The sequence below is a fragment of the Capricornis sumatraensis genome, chromosome 14, assembly GCF_032405125.1.
Source record: "Capricornis sumatraensis isolate serow.1 chromosome 14, serow.2, whole genome shotgun sequence".
NCBI classification, from domain to species: domain Eukaryota; kingdom Metazoa; phylum Chordata; class Mammalia; order Artiodactyla; family Bovidae; genus Capricornis; species Capricornis sumatraensis.
The window spans coordinates 36,098,710-36,114,317 of record NC_091082.1 but is presented as its reverse complement, the minus strand read 5'-3'; the positions used below and the strand labels follow the sequence as shown (position 1 = coordinate 36,114,317).

Sequence of the window (15,608 nt, the reverse complement as noted above, 5' to 3'; positions counted from 1 at the left end):
GTTCCTAGTTTGCTGAGTGTTCCTGTTATGACAGATACTGCATTTTATCCAGTGCTTTTCCTGCATCTTTTGCAGGGCACAGTTTTTCTCCTGGATTCTATTAATGTGTGAATTACTTTGGATTTCAAATGCTAAGTCAACTGTACATTCCTAGCATAAAGAATATTTAATTATTCTCTAGATATACTACTAATTTTGACTTTGTTATATTTTATTCATTGTCAAATCTGTATTATGGAAAGGCAACGTCATTTTGTTTGTAACGTCTTTGTCAAGTTTTAGAATTAGAGTCATGCTGGCCTCATCAAACCAACTAGAAATGATTTCTCCTCTGTTTCCTGAGAGTTTGTGTAAAATGGATGTTGTGTTTTCCTTAAATATTTGATACAGTTCACTAGAGCACCCCTGTGTCTGGAGTTTTATTTGTGGGAAGCTCAGTAATTTCTTTAATAGATAAAGCTACTTAGATTTTTTCTCATTTTATGTCAATTTAGTTTTTAGAAATTTTTCCAGTTTCATCTAATTTGTCAAATTAGGTGGCATAACGTGTTCATCAAATTCCCTTAGTATTATTGAAGTATTTATAGAATCTGTAGTGATAAGTCCTCTTTCATTCCTATTATTAGGTATTTTATTTTCTCTCTTTTTCTTGATAAGTTCAACTAGAAATTTTACTTTTCTTACTGTTTTCTGTTTCACTGATTTCTTTATTTTCTTTGTCCTACTTCCTTTGGGTTTTCTTTGCTCTTTTCTAACTTCAGTTCAGTCGCTCAGTCATGTCCGACTCTTTGCAACCCCATGAATCGCAGCACACCAAGCCTCCCTGTCCATCACCAACTCCAGAGTCTACTCAAACCCATGTCCATCGAGTCGGTGATGCCATCCAGCCATCTCATCCTCTGCCGTCCCCTTCTCCTACCCCCAATCCCTCCCAGCATCAGAGTCTTTTCTGATAAATCAACTCTTCACATGAGGTGGCCAAAGTACTGGAGTTTCAGCTTCAGCATCATTCCTTCCAATGAACACCCAGGACTGATCTCCTTTAGAATGGACTGGTTGGATCTCCTTGCAGTCCAAGGGACTCTCAAGAGTCTTCTCCAACACCACAGTTCAAAAGCATCAATTCTTTGGTGCTCAGCTTTCTTCACAGTCCAACTCTCACATCCATACATGACCACTGGAAAAACCATAGCCTTGACTAGACGGACCTTTGTTGACAAAGTAATGTCTCTGCTTTTGAATATGCTATCTAGGTTGGTCATAACCTTCCTTCCAAGGAGTAAGCGTCTTTTAATTTCATAATCATCATCTGCAGTGATTTTGGAGCCCCCCAAAATAAAATCTGACACTGTTTCCACATCTGTTTCCCATGAAGTGATGGGACCAGATGCCATGATCTGATATCTGGTATGAGACCTTCTTTTCTAATACAGCATTCATAAGCATTAACCACTAAACATTACTTTAGCTACATCTCATGATTTTTATTTGTCATATTTTCATAATGATTTAATTTGAAATACTTTCTAATATCCTTGTGTTTTCTTCTCTGACTCATGAATCACTTATGTGTATATTTTACAAATCCCCCCTCCCAGTTTTTTTAGGAAGCCTAATGTAATTAACTTCAAATTTAATTCCATTGTGGTCAGAGGTTTTACTCTGTATGCTTTCAGTTATTTTACATTTCTTGAGAATTTTTTTTTTTTTTTTACTTTTATTTGCATTTATTTTTTGCGGCATTTATTCCCGGGCCATAAGTTTTTGTTTCTTCAGTTTCTTCTGGGATATCTTTTTCTTCTGTGCAACCTCCTCTTCTGGTTTAGGAACAATCTGTTCTTTTTCAGTAAGGATCATCTCAATGTGGCAGGGAGAGCTCATGTAGGGGTTGATCCGACTGTGAGCTCTGTAAGTCCTGCTGCGTCGCATCTTGGGGGCTTTGTTCACTTGGATGTGCTCAATGACCAGAGAATCTACATCTAAGCCCTTAAGTTCAGCATTACTCTCTGCATTTTTGAGCATGTGTAGTAAAAATTCAGCACTCTTTTTGGGCCATCGACCCTGAGTCCAGCCCCACTGTTTGGCCTGTGCACACCTGCCAACTCCACCGTTGTAGCGGCGGAATGGCACACACTGCTTCTTTAACGTGACGTCCTTCAGATACTTGGTGGCGTTTCGGATATGCATACCCTTTATGGCCTGGGCGGTTTCACGAGTGTTCTTAAAGTGTACACGAAGATTTGAACCTCTTGATTTGCATGATTTTGTGGGGTTTTCTGGGTCAAGTGAATAGCGCACCATTTTTAGGAGTCACCTCAGGCCGCTTACCCTCTTGAGAATTTTTTAATGGGCTTGTGTAGCATCTGTTTTGGTGATCATACTGTGTACTTGAAAAGAATGTATATTCTGCAGTTGTTGCAGTAATGCTTTTGAAATATCAGTTAAGTCATAGTGGTTAATAGGTTTCAGGTTTTCTGTGTGTTCAGTATTTTTTTTAAAATGTACTTTATAAATTAGTGTCTAGTTTTAATAGTTAACTGAGAGGTGGTGTTAAAATTTGCAACTAATTGTGAAAATTGTTGTCCTCTCCTTATGTCAGTGTTTTTCTTGGCTGTACTGAGATAAACTTAACATACAAGATTGTGGAAGTGTAAAGTGTTGATTTGATGCACTGATACAGTGCACGATTCTTTCAGTTTTTGCTTCATGTGTTTTGAACATTTATGATTGTATTTTTTGGTGAATGGAACCTTTTATAGTTTTTACAGCCTGATGAAAATATTGTGAGGCAGAAAAGTTCAGGAAATGGCAACATTTCTAATCAGTTGCTTCAGTTCTTATTAATGGGAAGATTTGCTAGGATAGGGAAGCAAGTTGTATTGCCAAGTGAAGTGTTTTCCTGTATTTTCCTTCCTGTCGCTGACCATTTCTAAATGTACTTACTTTTGTGAGCTGTTAGGCTATTGATGAAAGTTTAGTAGATGTGCTCATTCACTGAGAATTGATGTTTGAAAACTTAAGGTCAGTTACCGGATGAGTGGGTAGATACAGTATATGAGCCCTATGTGTATGTGAAATCTGAGATTGTCTTGACTTGTAAGTTTACATAAAATACCATATTATATGTTTGCATGTTGGTGAGAGAGCCCTTAAAAGTTCTCATCACAAGAAAAATAATTTTAACTGTGGTGATGGACTTAATGTGGTGGTCATTTTACAATATATACAAATACTGAATCATTATGTTGTATACCTGGAACTTAAATAATGGGGGGAAAAATAAGTTTAAGATCTTGGGGGACAGGCAAGAGGGGCTGGGGTGGTGGTATATTAGTTATTTATGGCAACACAGTAAAATTACAGCAATACTTAGTAGTTTAAAACAGTACTTATTCATTATCACACAGTTTATGTGGATTAGACAAGAGTACAGGTCCCCTGCTTCCCTGGTGGCTCAGATGGTAAAGAATCCGCCTGCAGTGCAGGAGACCTGGGTTCGATCCCTGAGCTGGGAAGATCCCCTGGAAGAGGGCATGGCAATCCATTCCAGTATTCTTGCCTGGAGAATCCCCATGGACAGAGGAGCCTGGTGGGCCCCAGTCCATGGGGTCGCAAAGAGTTGGAAATGACTGAGCAACTAAGCACAGCACATAGGTCCCCTGGCTCAGGGTTTCTCAACAATTGCTGTCAAGATGTTGGCCAGGGCTGTAGTCTTAATAGAAGTCATCATGAGGGGAGGGGGCTTCTATACTCACTCACATAGTTATTGGTTGAATTCAGTGCTTGCAGGCATGAGTACCAGGTGGTGGTGGTCATTGGGAGCCATCTTTTTTTGTGTGGTTGGGAGGAGGAAAAAAGAAGCAAATTATTTCTTGTAATTGTTCTAGTAATGGGAGCCAGAAACATACAGCTGGGGGAAATTATAAACCAAAGTTTATAACCAGGAAGCTAATGGTTGTTAGTACAGCCCAAAGAAATGTCTTACAGAAAGAAGAATGAGTAGCAAAGCATCTCAAATAACAGGACATAAGATAACGTTAAATATTCATTATAACATGTTGGATTAATTCTAGACAATGTCATTATTTGTGTTTTCTGCATTAATATAAAAATTTTAAGATTTGTGTTAAGGTACAACCTTTAACCAAATATGACTGGGAATAAACTAATAAAGTTTTATTCCTTGAAAGACAAAAATACTTAAAAAAAATGTTTTCACATTTTCTTAATATTTAAAGCTATTATATATTTTTAATTATGGTAAAGTATACATGATACAAAGTTTTAGGTATTTTAACCACGTTTAGTGTGCACAGTTCAGTGACCTTAAGTACATTCACATTGTTGTGTAACGGTCACCACCAGCCATCTCGAGAACTCTTTGATCTTCCCAGCATTTTAAAACTATCCATTAAATAGTTACTCCCTCTCCTTCCCTCTCCGCAGCTCCTGGCCACCACCATTCTGCCTTCTGTCTCTAGTAGTTTGACTACTGTAGGTGCTCTATATAAGTGGAATTGAACAGTATTTATCCTTTTGTGTCTGGCTTATTTAGCTTAGCCTAATGTCATCAGGGATCTCCCTGGTGGTTCAGATGGTAAAGTGTCTGCGTGCCGTGCCCTGGGTTGGGAAGATCCGCTGGAGAAGGAAATGGCAACCCACTCCAGTACTCTTGCCTGGAAAATTCCATGGACTGAGGAGCCTGGTAGGCTACAGTCCATGGGGTCGCAGAGTCGGACACGACTGAGCAACTTCACTTTCACTTTAATGTCATCAGGGTTCATCCATACTATATATGGGTGATATATATCATGGTGTACATGTATATCATGTTATATATATAGGATATATGTGCTGTGCTAAGTTGCTTCAGTCGTGTCCGACTCTATGGGCTGTAGCCCATTGGGTTCCTCTGTCCGTGGGATTTTCCAGACAAGAATACTGGAGCGGGTTGCATGTATATATGGATGATATATATGTAAAATCCATGTGTCAGGATTTTTTCTGTGTCTGAAGAATATGTTTTATATACCACATTTTATTTATCCATTCATCCATTGATGAACATTGGGGTGGTTCCACCTTTGGGCTGAAGAGTGCTGCTGTGAGTATTGATGTACAGATGTCTGTTTAAGTCTCTGCTTTGGGGGTGGGCTATCTCAGAAGTTACCTAGTACAGGTGGGCACAGAGAGCAATTAGCTTTAAGTTTTTTGATTGAAAAGACATCTGTAGCAGACAAGAGAGATTTCTACTAGTTAAAAATACAAATACTAGGTACCCAAGTAGTTGTTACATTAAACTTCGCCTAGTTACAAGTGGTGTTAACACATCTTTTTGTGAAAGACTGAACTTTTCATACAGAGTTTTCATTAAAAGTCTCACCAGAAGAAAACCTTTTCATAAGAGTTTCATCTTGTTGTAATGACTGGTTTAAAGAATAATTAACAATATGTGTACACTTGGTGTAATTTAAGATGCTGATGTTTATGGTATTTTAGAAAATAAGCCACACACCAGATATTACTGGGTCTGCTGACCGTTCACATTTCTATAGTAATTTTGGATTTAGATTATAATTCAGATGTGTCCAATTTTAGGGGAGTCAGACAGTAAATCAGCCACTCATTTAAAGGTGAGATTTCTGGCACTTTTAACTGTCTAGAACTCAGCCATAAAATGGAGGTTTTTTATCTTGTACTTAAAAAAAAATTATCACCTTCATTCTGCACCAAGTCTTTGACTCAGCAGAAATTTAGTGGGCTCCTAAAAGTAGGGGCTTTAATACCAGCTAATATAAATATATTAGTAAAACAAGGCCTTACCATCCCAATTTAGTTGGGGAGACTTTAGTAAATAATTATAGTGTTACCCCTAGTCCTAGTTCTATCTGTATTCATATCCAACCCTCTCTTTGTTTTCATTTACTTGAAAGAATCTTTTTTTTTTCTGTAGTTTTAAATTGAAATTTTATCTTAACTTTCTAGTCAGTACTTTACTAACTTGGATGAAAATCATTACCATTTCTTGTATTATTTAATTTTGTCTATTCATTTTTTGAAAAATGAGAGCTGTATTCCTCATTGGCTAGTATATTTTAAAGTTCACGTCCTCCCTATAACGTTAAATTCTTACATCGTGTAGTAACAAAATCAGAGTAGTTTAACATCATGGGATGGTGGGTGTATTCTACCATATGACTTGCTTTGAAAAATCCTGTTATATTTATATTCTCCATTTGTGTGCATGTGTGTTGTGTGTGTCTAGTTTGATGACTACAATGCTTCCCACGGATTTTTGTCTTCATGAATTCTTTGAAGAACATTGAGGTTCAATTTGAAGGGAAGTTTCCCTGAAATACTTATTTTATGCATGTGTTTTGTACTGCTATCTTTTAAAAACTCTGTGATAGCCTGGTGGTGGTAGGGGTTTAGCGACCACGTGGACTGCAGCCCGCCAGGCTCCTCCGTTCATGGGATTCTCCAGGCAAGAATACTGGAGTGGGTTGCCATTTCCTTCTCCAGGGGTTCTTCCCAACTCAGGAATCAAACTTGGGTCTCCTGCATTGCAGGCAGATGCTTTACTGACTGAGCAACAAGGGAAGCTCTGTGATAGCCTTAGATACGTTTTGCTTTTTTAAAGAAAACCCAGAGATGGTTGTTTCGGGCTTTTCCAAACCAAGCATTGTCACGTGGGTGTTCTCAGTCTCCTGAGTCATGTCAGACTCTTCGTAACCCCATGGGCTTTAGCCCACTAGGTTCCTCTGTCCATGGGATTCTCCTGGCAGGATACTGGAGTGGGTTACCATTCCATTCTCCAGAGGATCTTCCCGACCCAGGGATCAAACCCTGGTAGGCAGGTTCTTTACCACCGAGCCACATGGTTAAGCCCCTCAGATATGTTTTTGTAATAGTATAAGGTATAGTTTTCTCTCATGAAATCTTCAAAAGAATCCTTGTTTATTTCTACAGGAACATCAATTTCAGCGAATATGTATATTCCCTCCCTTTAGCTTCAAATTAAATATAACATGAAGAATAACACAGACATAATAACTTCTGAGGAGTTAATTTTGTTGAGCTAATATAATCGGTAGTTAGGTAGACTTTAGCTCTCTTATTCGAGTGGTCATAAGTCCAAACTCTGAAGCAGACTGGCTGCTTTGAGTTCCATTTCTGTTGCTTCCTACAATAAGTTCTTTAAATTAATTTCAGCTTCCCTGGTGGCTCAGATGGTAAAGAACCCATAAAGAATCCTCCTGCAGTGCAGGAGACCTGGGTTCAATCCCTGGGTTGGGAAGATCCCCTGGATGCAAGCATGGCAACCCACTCCAGTATTCTTGCCTGGAGAACCCCCATGGGCGGAGGAGCCTGGAGGGCTACAGTCCACGGGATTGCAAAAAGTTGGACACGACTGAGAGACTAAGCACACACTTCTCTGTCTCTACTCCCTATCTGTAGACTGGGAATATTAAAAAGTATCTCCCAAATAAAGTTGTTGAATAAATAAGTGAATTATAATATAGACAAAGCACACTGAACAGTGAGTGGCTCTTCTTAAGTATTATGTTCATATTAGTATTTGTTATTATTAGTAGTAAGATTATTATTGACTCAGTTACAGTCACTTGTCTCTGGGTTTTAGGTCTTTATTAATATAAGGAGATTTGGATTCTTTTTGGCTATAACTGGGGATATGTCCATCCATACTGAAGACTGTATATAGTAAAAAAAATTAATACATTTTCCTTCATTGATTTTTGTTATGGTTTTTGTGTTGCAGTTAAGCATTACTTTGAAACAAATTCCAGAAATATTTACCTGTGGATTCTTGTAGAGTGCAGTCTCCTGAAACAGCTGTAGCTGATTTTTTAAAAATAACGTTTGCTTTACTTTTGTTGCCCAGTCTTCTGTATCACAGGAAAGGCAGGAGGGGCGTGATTTACCTGGGCTTCTCAGCAGTAGACCAAGGTTCCTCTAGTACCCCGCCACCAGTTGCATGCAGAGGCAGTTTTCCAGCCGAGATTTTCTTAATGTTTCTTAATTCGCTTTTTACTTCCTACCAAGTATCAGACATGACTGAGTGACTTCACTTTCACTTTTCACTTTCATGCATTGGAGAAGGAAATGGCAACCCACTCCAGTGTTCTTGCCTGGAGAATCCCAGGGACGGGGGAGCCTGGTGGGCTGCTGTCTCTGGGGTCACACAGAGTCGGACACGACTGAAGTGACTTAGCAGCAGCAGTGTAATTTCATTTTCTTTCCTCTCTGCAAACTGTTATAAATTCCATCCTAGTTTTCTTCTCTCTCTTGTGGTTCTAAGAATACCGAAATTGTCGTGCTTTTGTTCTGTTATTCCCCTCCCTCCAGGTATACTGTGGGCAGAGGCAGGTCCTTTTTGTTGGCCAAGTCACATTTACAGAATTTTGCACATTCTATGCTTGAGTCAGCAGTATTCATAATTAAAGTCAAATAGTACCATAAAGATTTTTTAAAAAGATCATTCTTACTTCTGAACATGCAGGTGCCTCCTTTCAGATACTTCCGTATATTGTTTAATTTAACGATTAATTTCTCCTTTAAGAGGTTTTTGTCATCCTGTGGGATAACCCAACAGATTGGCTGAAGTGTTTTCTAAAACATGGTATTTTGCTTTAGATACACAGGTCATTTTCTGTGGTGACTGTGGATCTGTTATTCGTTAGATTGCATTTGTACTTCAGTTTCAGTTCAGTCACTCAGTCGTGTCCGACTCTTTGTGACCCCATGAATCGCAGTACGCCAGGCCTCCCTGTCCATCACCAACTCCCGGAGTTCACTCAGACTCACATCCATCGAGTCCGTGATGCCATCCAGCCATCTCATCCTCTGTCGTCCCTTTCTCCTCCTGCCCCCAATCCCTCCCTCCCAGCATCAAAGTCTTTTCCAATGAGTCAACTCTTCGCATGAGGTGGCCAAAGTATTGGAGTTTCAGCTTTAGCATCATTCCTTCCAAAGAAATCCCAGGGCTGATCTTCTTTAGAATGGACTGATGCATAGATGAATATAGTTGTTATGGAACAAAAGAGTTAAGTAGTGACATTGATATTTTTGCTTTTTACAAAAACCTTTTAGTATCTCTTAGAAAGATGAGTGGTTTACAACTGTGTGGCCTTTACTGGAAATGTTGCCTTTCTGTGTCTTTGGAACTGCCGCCTCACAGATGGTTTTCTTGCCTTGTAGAAAATGTTTGCTGCCATTATTTGAATCTGCTATTTGTCAGTGGTATTCACCGTGTTCTTCCTTTATCCTTCAATCAGTGAGCTATGACAGCAGCACCTAATTGTTATTAGCAAGCAGCATCCCCCCATTCTTAGCAAGTGTTTTATTTATGAATGGAATATGAAAGGAGAAAAGCTAGTTAGCATTTCAAAAATGTACCGTATCGTAAGAAGCCCTTGTATGTAGTGTGATCTGTACTGATTGGTTAATTGACCTCAAGTTTGGTATCCTTAAAAATGAAGTGTGCCTTTGAATGTTTAATATCCTTTATAATGTATGTGTTAATTCTGTGACCTTTGTTTTGTTTTCCAAGCAAGGCTTTATTGGGGCCCATATTATAGTAGGGGAGTGAGGACAAATGACAGTTCCCTTGCTTGCTCACTCGCTTGTTGAGTTGGGGGTGAGCTTGTTCCTTGTATGCGTTGAGGGTAGGGGTGTGCGGGGTTCGGGCCGGAGGGTGGCCCAGCGTTCTGCCCACTCTGGTAGTGTTGCGTGTGGGGCCATGCTCAGTACCCTGCTTTTGCTCCAGGCTCTTCAAAAGAGGCAGTTGGGTTTTTTGGTCTCTTTGTATCTTTTGTCTAGAATTTGTGTCTATGGCATATGCATGAAGTTATTTTTAGTCCCATATAGTTCCCTTGTATTTTGTTGCTAGAGGAGAGGTTTGTCCCGGTGCAAGCATTGCAGCACTACAGAGAAGGATCCCAGGCCCCAGCCTGTCTCATTCCCCCATGAGAGACTCTACACCCTTATTCTTAAGGGCAAAGGTGCTGAAGGGCTCTTCCTTTAAAACGTCTTCCTGGGGCCGCAGATGTTAGCCTAGCTGAGAGGTGTAGCAGTGCCTGGCTGACTGTTCCTGAGGACCTGTAGGGAACAGGGCCACCGGTGACCTTTATTGCTGTAAAACTTTAAGTGTTAGCCTGGTGATGAGAAGTCTATGTTATTTTTCTTTGCTAAAGCATGCCTCTGTTTTATCTTCAAAATTTCAGCTTCATTTTCTTTGAAGTGGAGAGAGAACTTAAGATATATGCAGTGTTCTGAATATAGCATTCTGCCTTGTCTTTTATGTATATCTCACAATTTTTTAGTGACTCATCTTGATAGAAACTTAATTTTCACAGAATTTCTGTATATTCACATTGTATCCATTTATAGAGTATTTAAATTGCATAATTACAGTATAATTGGTATGAGTACATTTGGTCACAAACACAGCTGACTCTTGCTAAGTACACAGCCTGACTGCTGGGAGCAGAAGCGTGCAGGGGTATTAGAGTAGTCTACTGGCTCTTACTCCTTGGAGGGAAAGTTATGACCAACCTAGATAGCATATTGAAAAGCAGAGACATTACTTTGCCAACAAAGGTCCGTCTAGTCAAGGCTATGGTTTTTCCAGTGGTCATGTATGGATGTGAGAGTTGGACTGTGACGAAAGCTGAGTGCCGAAGAATTGATGCCTTTGAACTGTGGTGTTGGAGAAGACTCTTGAGAGTCCCTTGGACTGCAAGGAGATCCAACCAGTCCATTCTGAAGGAGATCAGCCCTGGGATTTCTTTGGAAGGAATGATGCTAAAGCTGAAACTCCAGTACTTTGGCCCCCTCATGCGAAGAGTTGACTCATTGGAAAAGACTGATGTTGGGAGGGATTGGGGGCAGAAGGAGAAGGGGACGACCAAGGATGAGATGGCTGGATGGCATCACTGACTCGATGGACATGAGTCTGAGTGAACTCTGGGAGTTGGTGATGGACAGGGAGGCCTGGTGTGTTGCAATTCACGGGGTCGCAAAGAGTCGGACATGACTGAGCAGCTGAACTGAACTGAACTGGCTCAGAGCTCAGTGTCTTGAGTGCTTATGGTATGTATTACAGATGGAAAGGAGAGGGTCTGAGATTGTCCATTTGGGCACTCGAAGTCAGAAAAGAGCTTTTACTGGCATGTTTTAGGGCTTTTACTCAAAGCTCATAGATGTTTACCTTGTACAATTAATATTGCTCACTATTTTCCAACTCATTACTTCAACAAATCTTACTTTGGAGAGATAAAAAGAGGGGTTTAATATGATGTTGTAGAGATGATATGCGTAGTGTATTGTGAGAGCACAGAAAGGGAGGCCCTGTATTGAGCAGGAGAGGAAAAACCTTCAGGAGCATATGATTCTTGTGTCTAACTTGTGTCTGAATCTTGGAGAAGAGTCAGTATTAGGGAGGAGGTGTTTGGGAAGAGAAAATGTTACGTCACAGGTAGTTTAGGTACAGAGCGTGTGCAGAGGCGTGGACATGTGGACAGGTATGGTGTAATCGTTACTGCTGTAGCAAACGCTGTGTGCCCCAGCAGCAGGGTGCTGGACCATATACGTGATGCACAGTTCATGCTGTCGGTGTTTGAAAGAGAGTATAAATGCTGAGCAAGAAGCCAAATCACGCTAGACCCCTGAAGCCACAGTCTATCCTGAAATGAGTCTTTGCAGTGTCTTAAGCAGAAGAGTCGGAGAAGGCAATGGCACCCCACTCCAGTACTCTTGCCTGGAAAATCCCATGGATGGAGGAGCCTGGTGGGCTGCAGTCCATGGGGTCACTAAGGGTCGGACATGACTGAGCGACTTCACTTTCACTTTTCCCTTTCATGCATTGGAGAAGGAAATGGCAACCCACTCCAATGTGCTTGCCTGGAGAATCCTAGGGTCGGGGGAGCCTGGTGGGCTGCAGTCTATGGGGTCGCACAGAGTCGGACACGACTGAAGCGACTTAGCAGCAGCAGCAACAAGCAGAAGAGTGATGTCTTGAGATCCGATTTAGAAAAATTTTCCCGCTGAAAGCATTGGGAGGAAGGAGTAAAATTGCAGTCAAGGATACTAGTTAGGAGGTACCTGAAATAATCCAGATGAGACGCTAGGGAGGGCCCAGATTAAAGCTTGTGAGTATTGTGAGCAAAGGGAACTACTGAATTCAGGATGTAGAACTGACAGGCCTCAGTGACAGAGCACCTTGCGAGGTCAAGGGCAGGAACAGTTCTGGCGTGACCTCTAGGTTTGCGAGATAGCTAGAGTTCAGAGTGGTGAACTAAGGAAAAGTCTTTCTGTGTGTGACTCCTCTAGTGCTTAACACAGTACAGGGCATGCTATTTATTGTTTACTTTCCTATTTGAAGAAAATACATGTTTTTTATTCCTGATTTCAGTACGTAGTCTTTTGAAACTCTAGGAGGCCATGGAATGTAGATATGAAAAATAATTGTGGACTTGAAATCTTAACATTGTGTTTAACCCTCTTTAATGCTTGAAATGTTATAAAATTGCAAGCTTGAGTAAAAAAATTGACATCAGAGAATAAGATGGAAATACTGTCTTTAAAAATTTGCAACTTTTTTGTGTAGATTTTTCCTTAATGTTTTATCTTCTGAATAACTGACATCTTGATTCACAGAATGACTCAGTATCATAACAGACAAGATGCCAATTCTCTTAGGATAGATTCTCTAAGTGGTTGGTAGTATAATAGAGGTTATGATAGAGACCTTGATAACTTACTGCAAATTAGGCTCTGTCATTTGAATGACATTCTCCTTTTTCAGAGATGATGAAGACACTTTTATATATATGTAAAAATAAATTGGGGTCATGACTTCTATGCTGCACCCTTCGTAGCATGTCATTACTTTGGAAATATCAGTAAAATGCTAGGTGACATAATCGTTCTCTTGTCTTTGTCTTCTTCCTTTCCCTTCTTTTTCATCTTCAGTTCAGTTCAGTTCAGTCGCTGAGTCATGTCCGACTGTTCGCGATCCCTTGGACTGCAGCACCCCAGGCTTCCCTGCCCATCACCAACTCCTGGAGCTTGCTCAAACTCAGGTCCGTTGAGTTGGTGATGCCATCCAACCATCTCATCCTCTGTTGTCCCCTTCTCCTCCTGCCTTCAGTCTTTCCCAGCATGAGGGTCTTTTCCAATGAGTCAGTTCTCTTTCATCTTTCCTGTTAGCAAATCTTATCTCCTGTGCTTCTGACATGTATATCCCACACCCTTCCCTCTCCTTTAATCTAGACCAAATCTCATCATAAATACACTTCTCACACTAGTCTTCATGCTTGCTTCTTGACTTCCATGCCACCTTCCCGAATCCCTTCTCTTTATAGAAACTGGAATCATCTTTTAAAACTATAAGTCATGTTCTGCTTAAAGCCCTCTACTGGCTTTCCAGTGCACTTGGAGTAAAATCCCATCTCAGATATTACCTCTTCAGAGAGTCTTCCTTATGGAAAAATGAATGAATACTGTGGGAACTCAGAGGAGGGAGCAGTTGATTCTGACTTTGAGGGCTCCAGAAAGACTTAACAGAAGGAGTGGTATTTGGTCCAGGTCTTGAGTAGACTTTTGTTAAATGAAATTATGTACTGAATAAGAATTTAAATAAATAGTGGCTCTATCTATGTGCCTAGGCACTGAAGATTCATGCTTTGACAGGTAATGATTACTTTGAAAGTAAGTCACTATTTTCAAAGAGTTGGCTGTATTTATTGTAACTTCAATAAATAGCATATACAAGAGCCAAGGGATCCTTCAGTTCAGTTCAGTTGCTCAGTCGTGTCCAACGCTTTGCGACCCCATAAATGGCAGCACGCCAAGCCTCCCTGTCCATCACCAACACCCGGAGTTCACTCAGACTCACGTCCATCGAATTGGTGATGCCATCCAGCCATCTCATCCTCTGTCATCCCCTTCTCCTCCTGCTCTCAATCCCTCTCAGCATCAGAGTCTTTTCCAATGAGTCAACTCTCCTCATGAGGTGGCCAAAGTACTGGAGTTTCAGTTGTAGCATCATTCCTTCCAAAGAAATCCCAGGGTTGATCTCCTTCAGAATGGACTGATTGGATCTCCTTGCAGTCCAAGTCTGCTTAGATACCAGGAACCATTTCATTCATGGGTACCTATAAAAATAGAATCAGGCCAACCTTTTTCTATCATTATATATACCTGTTCAGGAAATTTGAGTACATTCAGAAACAAATTTTGACAAAACCACAAAATTTGATTGTAGTGTCATGGTTTTTATACTTTAAAAAAAAAAGGTCAGCTGTTTCTAGCCTTCTAAGGCCATATATCAATTTTTTAGAAAGCCAAAATTAACAGCAGGAAGATGAAGTATAACCAATTACATATGCCACTTGCATTTGGTCATAAAATGAAGGTTTTATTGATAACTAATTTTAGTGCCTGATTGTCACAGAAGTACAGCTTAGTAATTAACTAATTTAATCTTTTGTGTACTTCCTTTACTGATTCAGAATGTTGAAGACTTTGACTAGGTGTTCATTTTGAGGCTTGTAGTGAAAAGATTATAAAATTATAAAATTTTTGTCTTTTTTGCTGTGTTTGTTTAGGTCTTCATTTTCTTTAATTTTTTTTCCTGCCTTTTTGACTTTTCAGTAGCTGTGATTCTTAAATCTTTTCCTTCCAAATTACTTTTCCCTGAAAAACTGCACATAGTGAATTTGCAAAGTTTTATCATTTCAGAAATTCACTCACTGACTTTCTCATCTAAAAATCCTCCTAACTAAAGTTGGAAATTCCTGCCAGATAAAAGTATTTCACTGGGCTGGGGAGAAATGAAAAAAGAAAGTGGACAATGTAGAAAATTGTATAGAAAGCTAGTTATTATACTTACAGTATATTACATTGTATTTATTTTGAGATTTTTAAATTCTAAAATATCTTCATTTTAGTAAGTTATGGTGGTTCCCTCCCCTCTTCTGAAATCTCCTGCCTGTCAAATAGGCCAAAATGTTGTCGACCTATTCTGTACTGATTCATATAGTTGGTTTTGGAAGTTTATGAGTCTGTGAAATCCAAGATTGGGTACCACTAGCTTATTTTGTGCACACTTGTAATTGGAGTGGTTTTCTTCTTAAGTCAATGATGAGTTCTCTTATTTTTTGATACTAGCTGAGTGTCCAGCAATTCAGCTGAATACAAACACTGACTCTCTGAAATTAGTAGGTTAAGGGCTCATTCCCACAAGACTGTCCCACTTTAGACCTAACTGCTGTTGACTAGGGAAAAAAAAATGCAGTGTGATAGTAGTGAGTTAAGTTTTACTGGGGCCAAATGAGAACTGTAGCCCAGAAAACAGCCTCTCAGAAAGCTCTGAGGAACTGTTCTGAAGAGATAAGGGGGAGGTCAGTAGATATGAGATTTTGGTGAAGGAGGATCGATCAAGCACAGGTTTTCTCAGAGGCTTGCTGCTAGTCACGAGATGGTTGCTGCTAGTCACGAGGAGCAGATGTCTCCGTTAATGATTTTAGTGCTTTTCTAGATTTGAGAAGATGCAAGAAATCGGGCTCATCTGAAGGCCTGTTCTG

At 40.0% G+C, this 15,608-nt stretch overlaps 2 protein-coding genes across 3 annotated transcripts in view; one reads left to right on the top strand and one right to left on the bottom strand.

The window, feature by feature from the left end:
• The window catches only part of ENAH (ENAH actin regulator), a 155,648-nt gene that overhangs the window by 60,164 nt on the left and 79,876 nt on the right, over nucleotides 1-15,608 (top strand). The gene's annotated exons all lie outside the window — the stretch shown is intronic.
• On the bottom strand, nucleotides 1,730-2,316 carry LOC138090808 (large ribosomal subunit protein uL22-like). Its single transcript, XM_068986524.1, has one exon. The coding sequence runs from the start codon at nucleotides 2,299-2,301 to the stop codon at nucleotides 1,744-1,746; it is 558 nt and encodes a 185-aa protein (XP_068842625.1). The 5' UTR covers nucleotides 2,302-2,316; the 3' UTR covers nucleotides 1,730-1,743.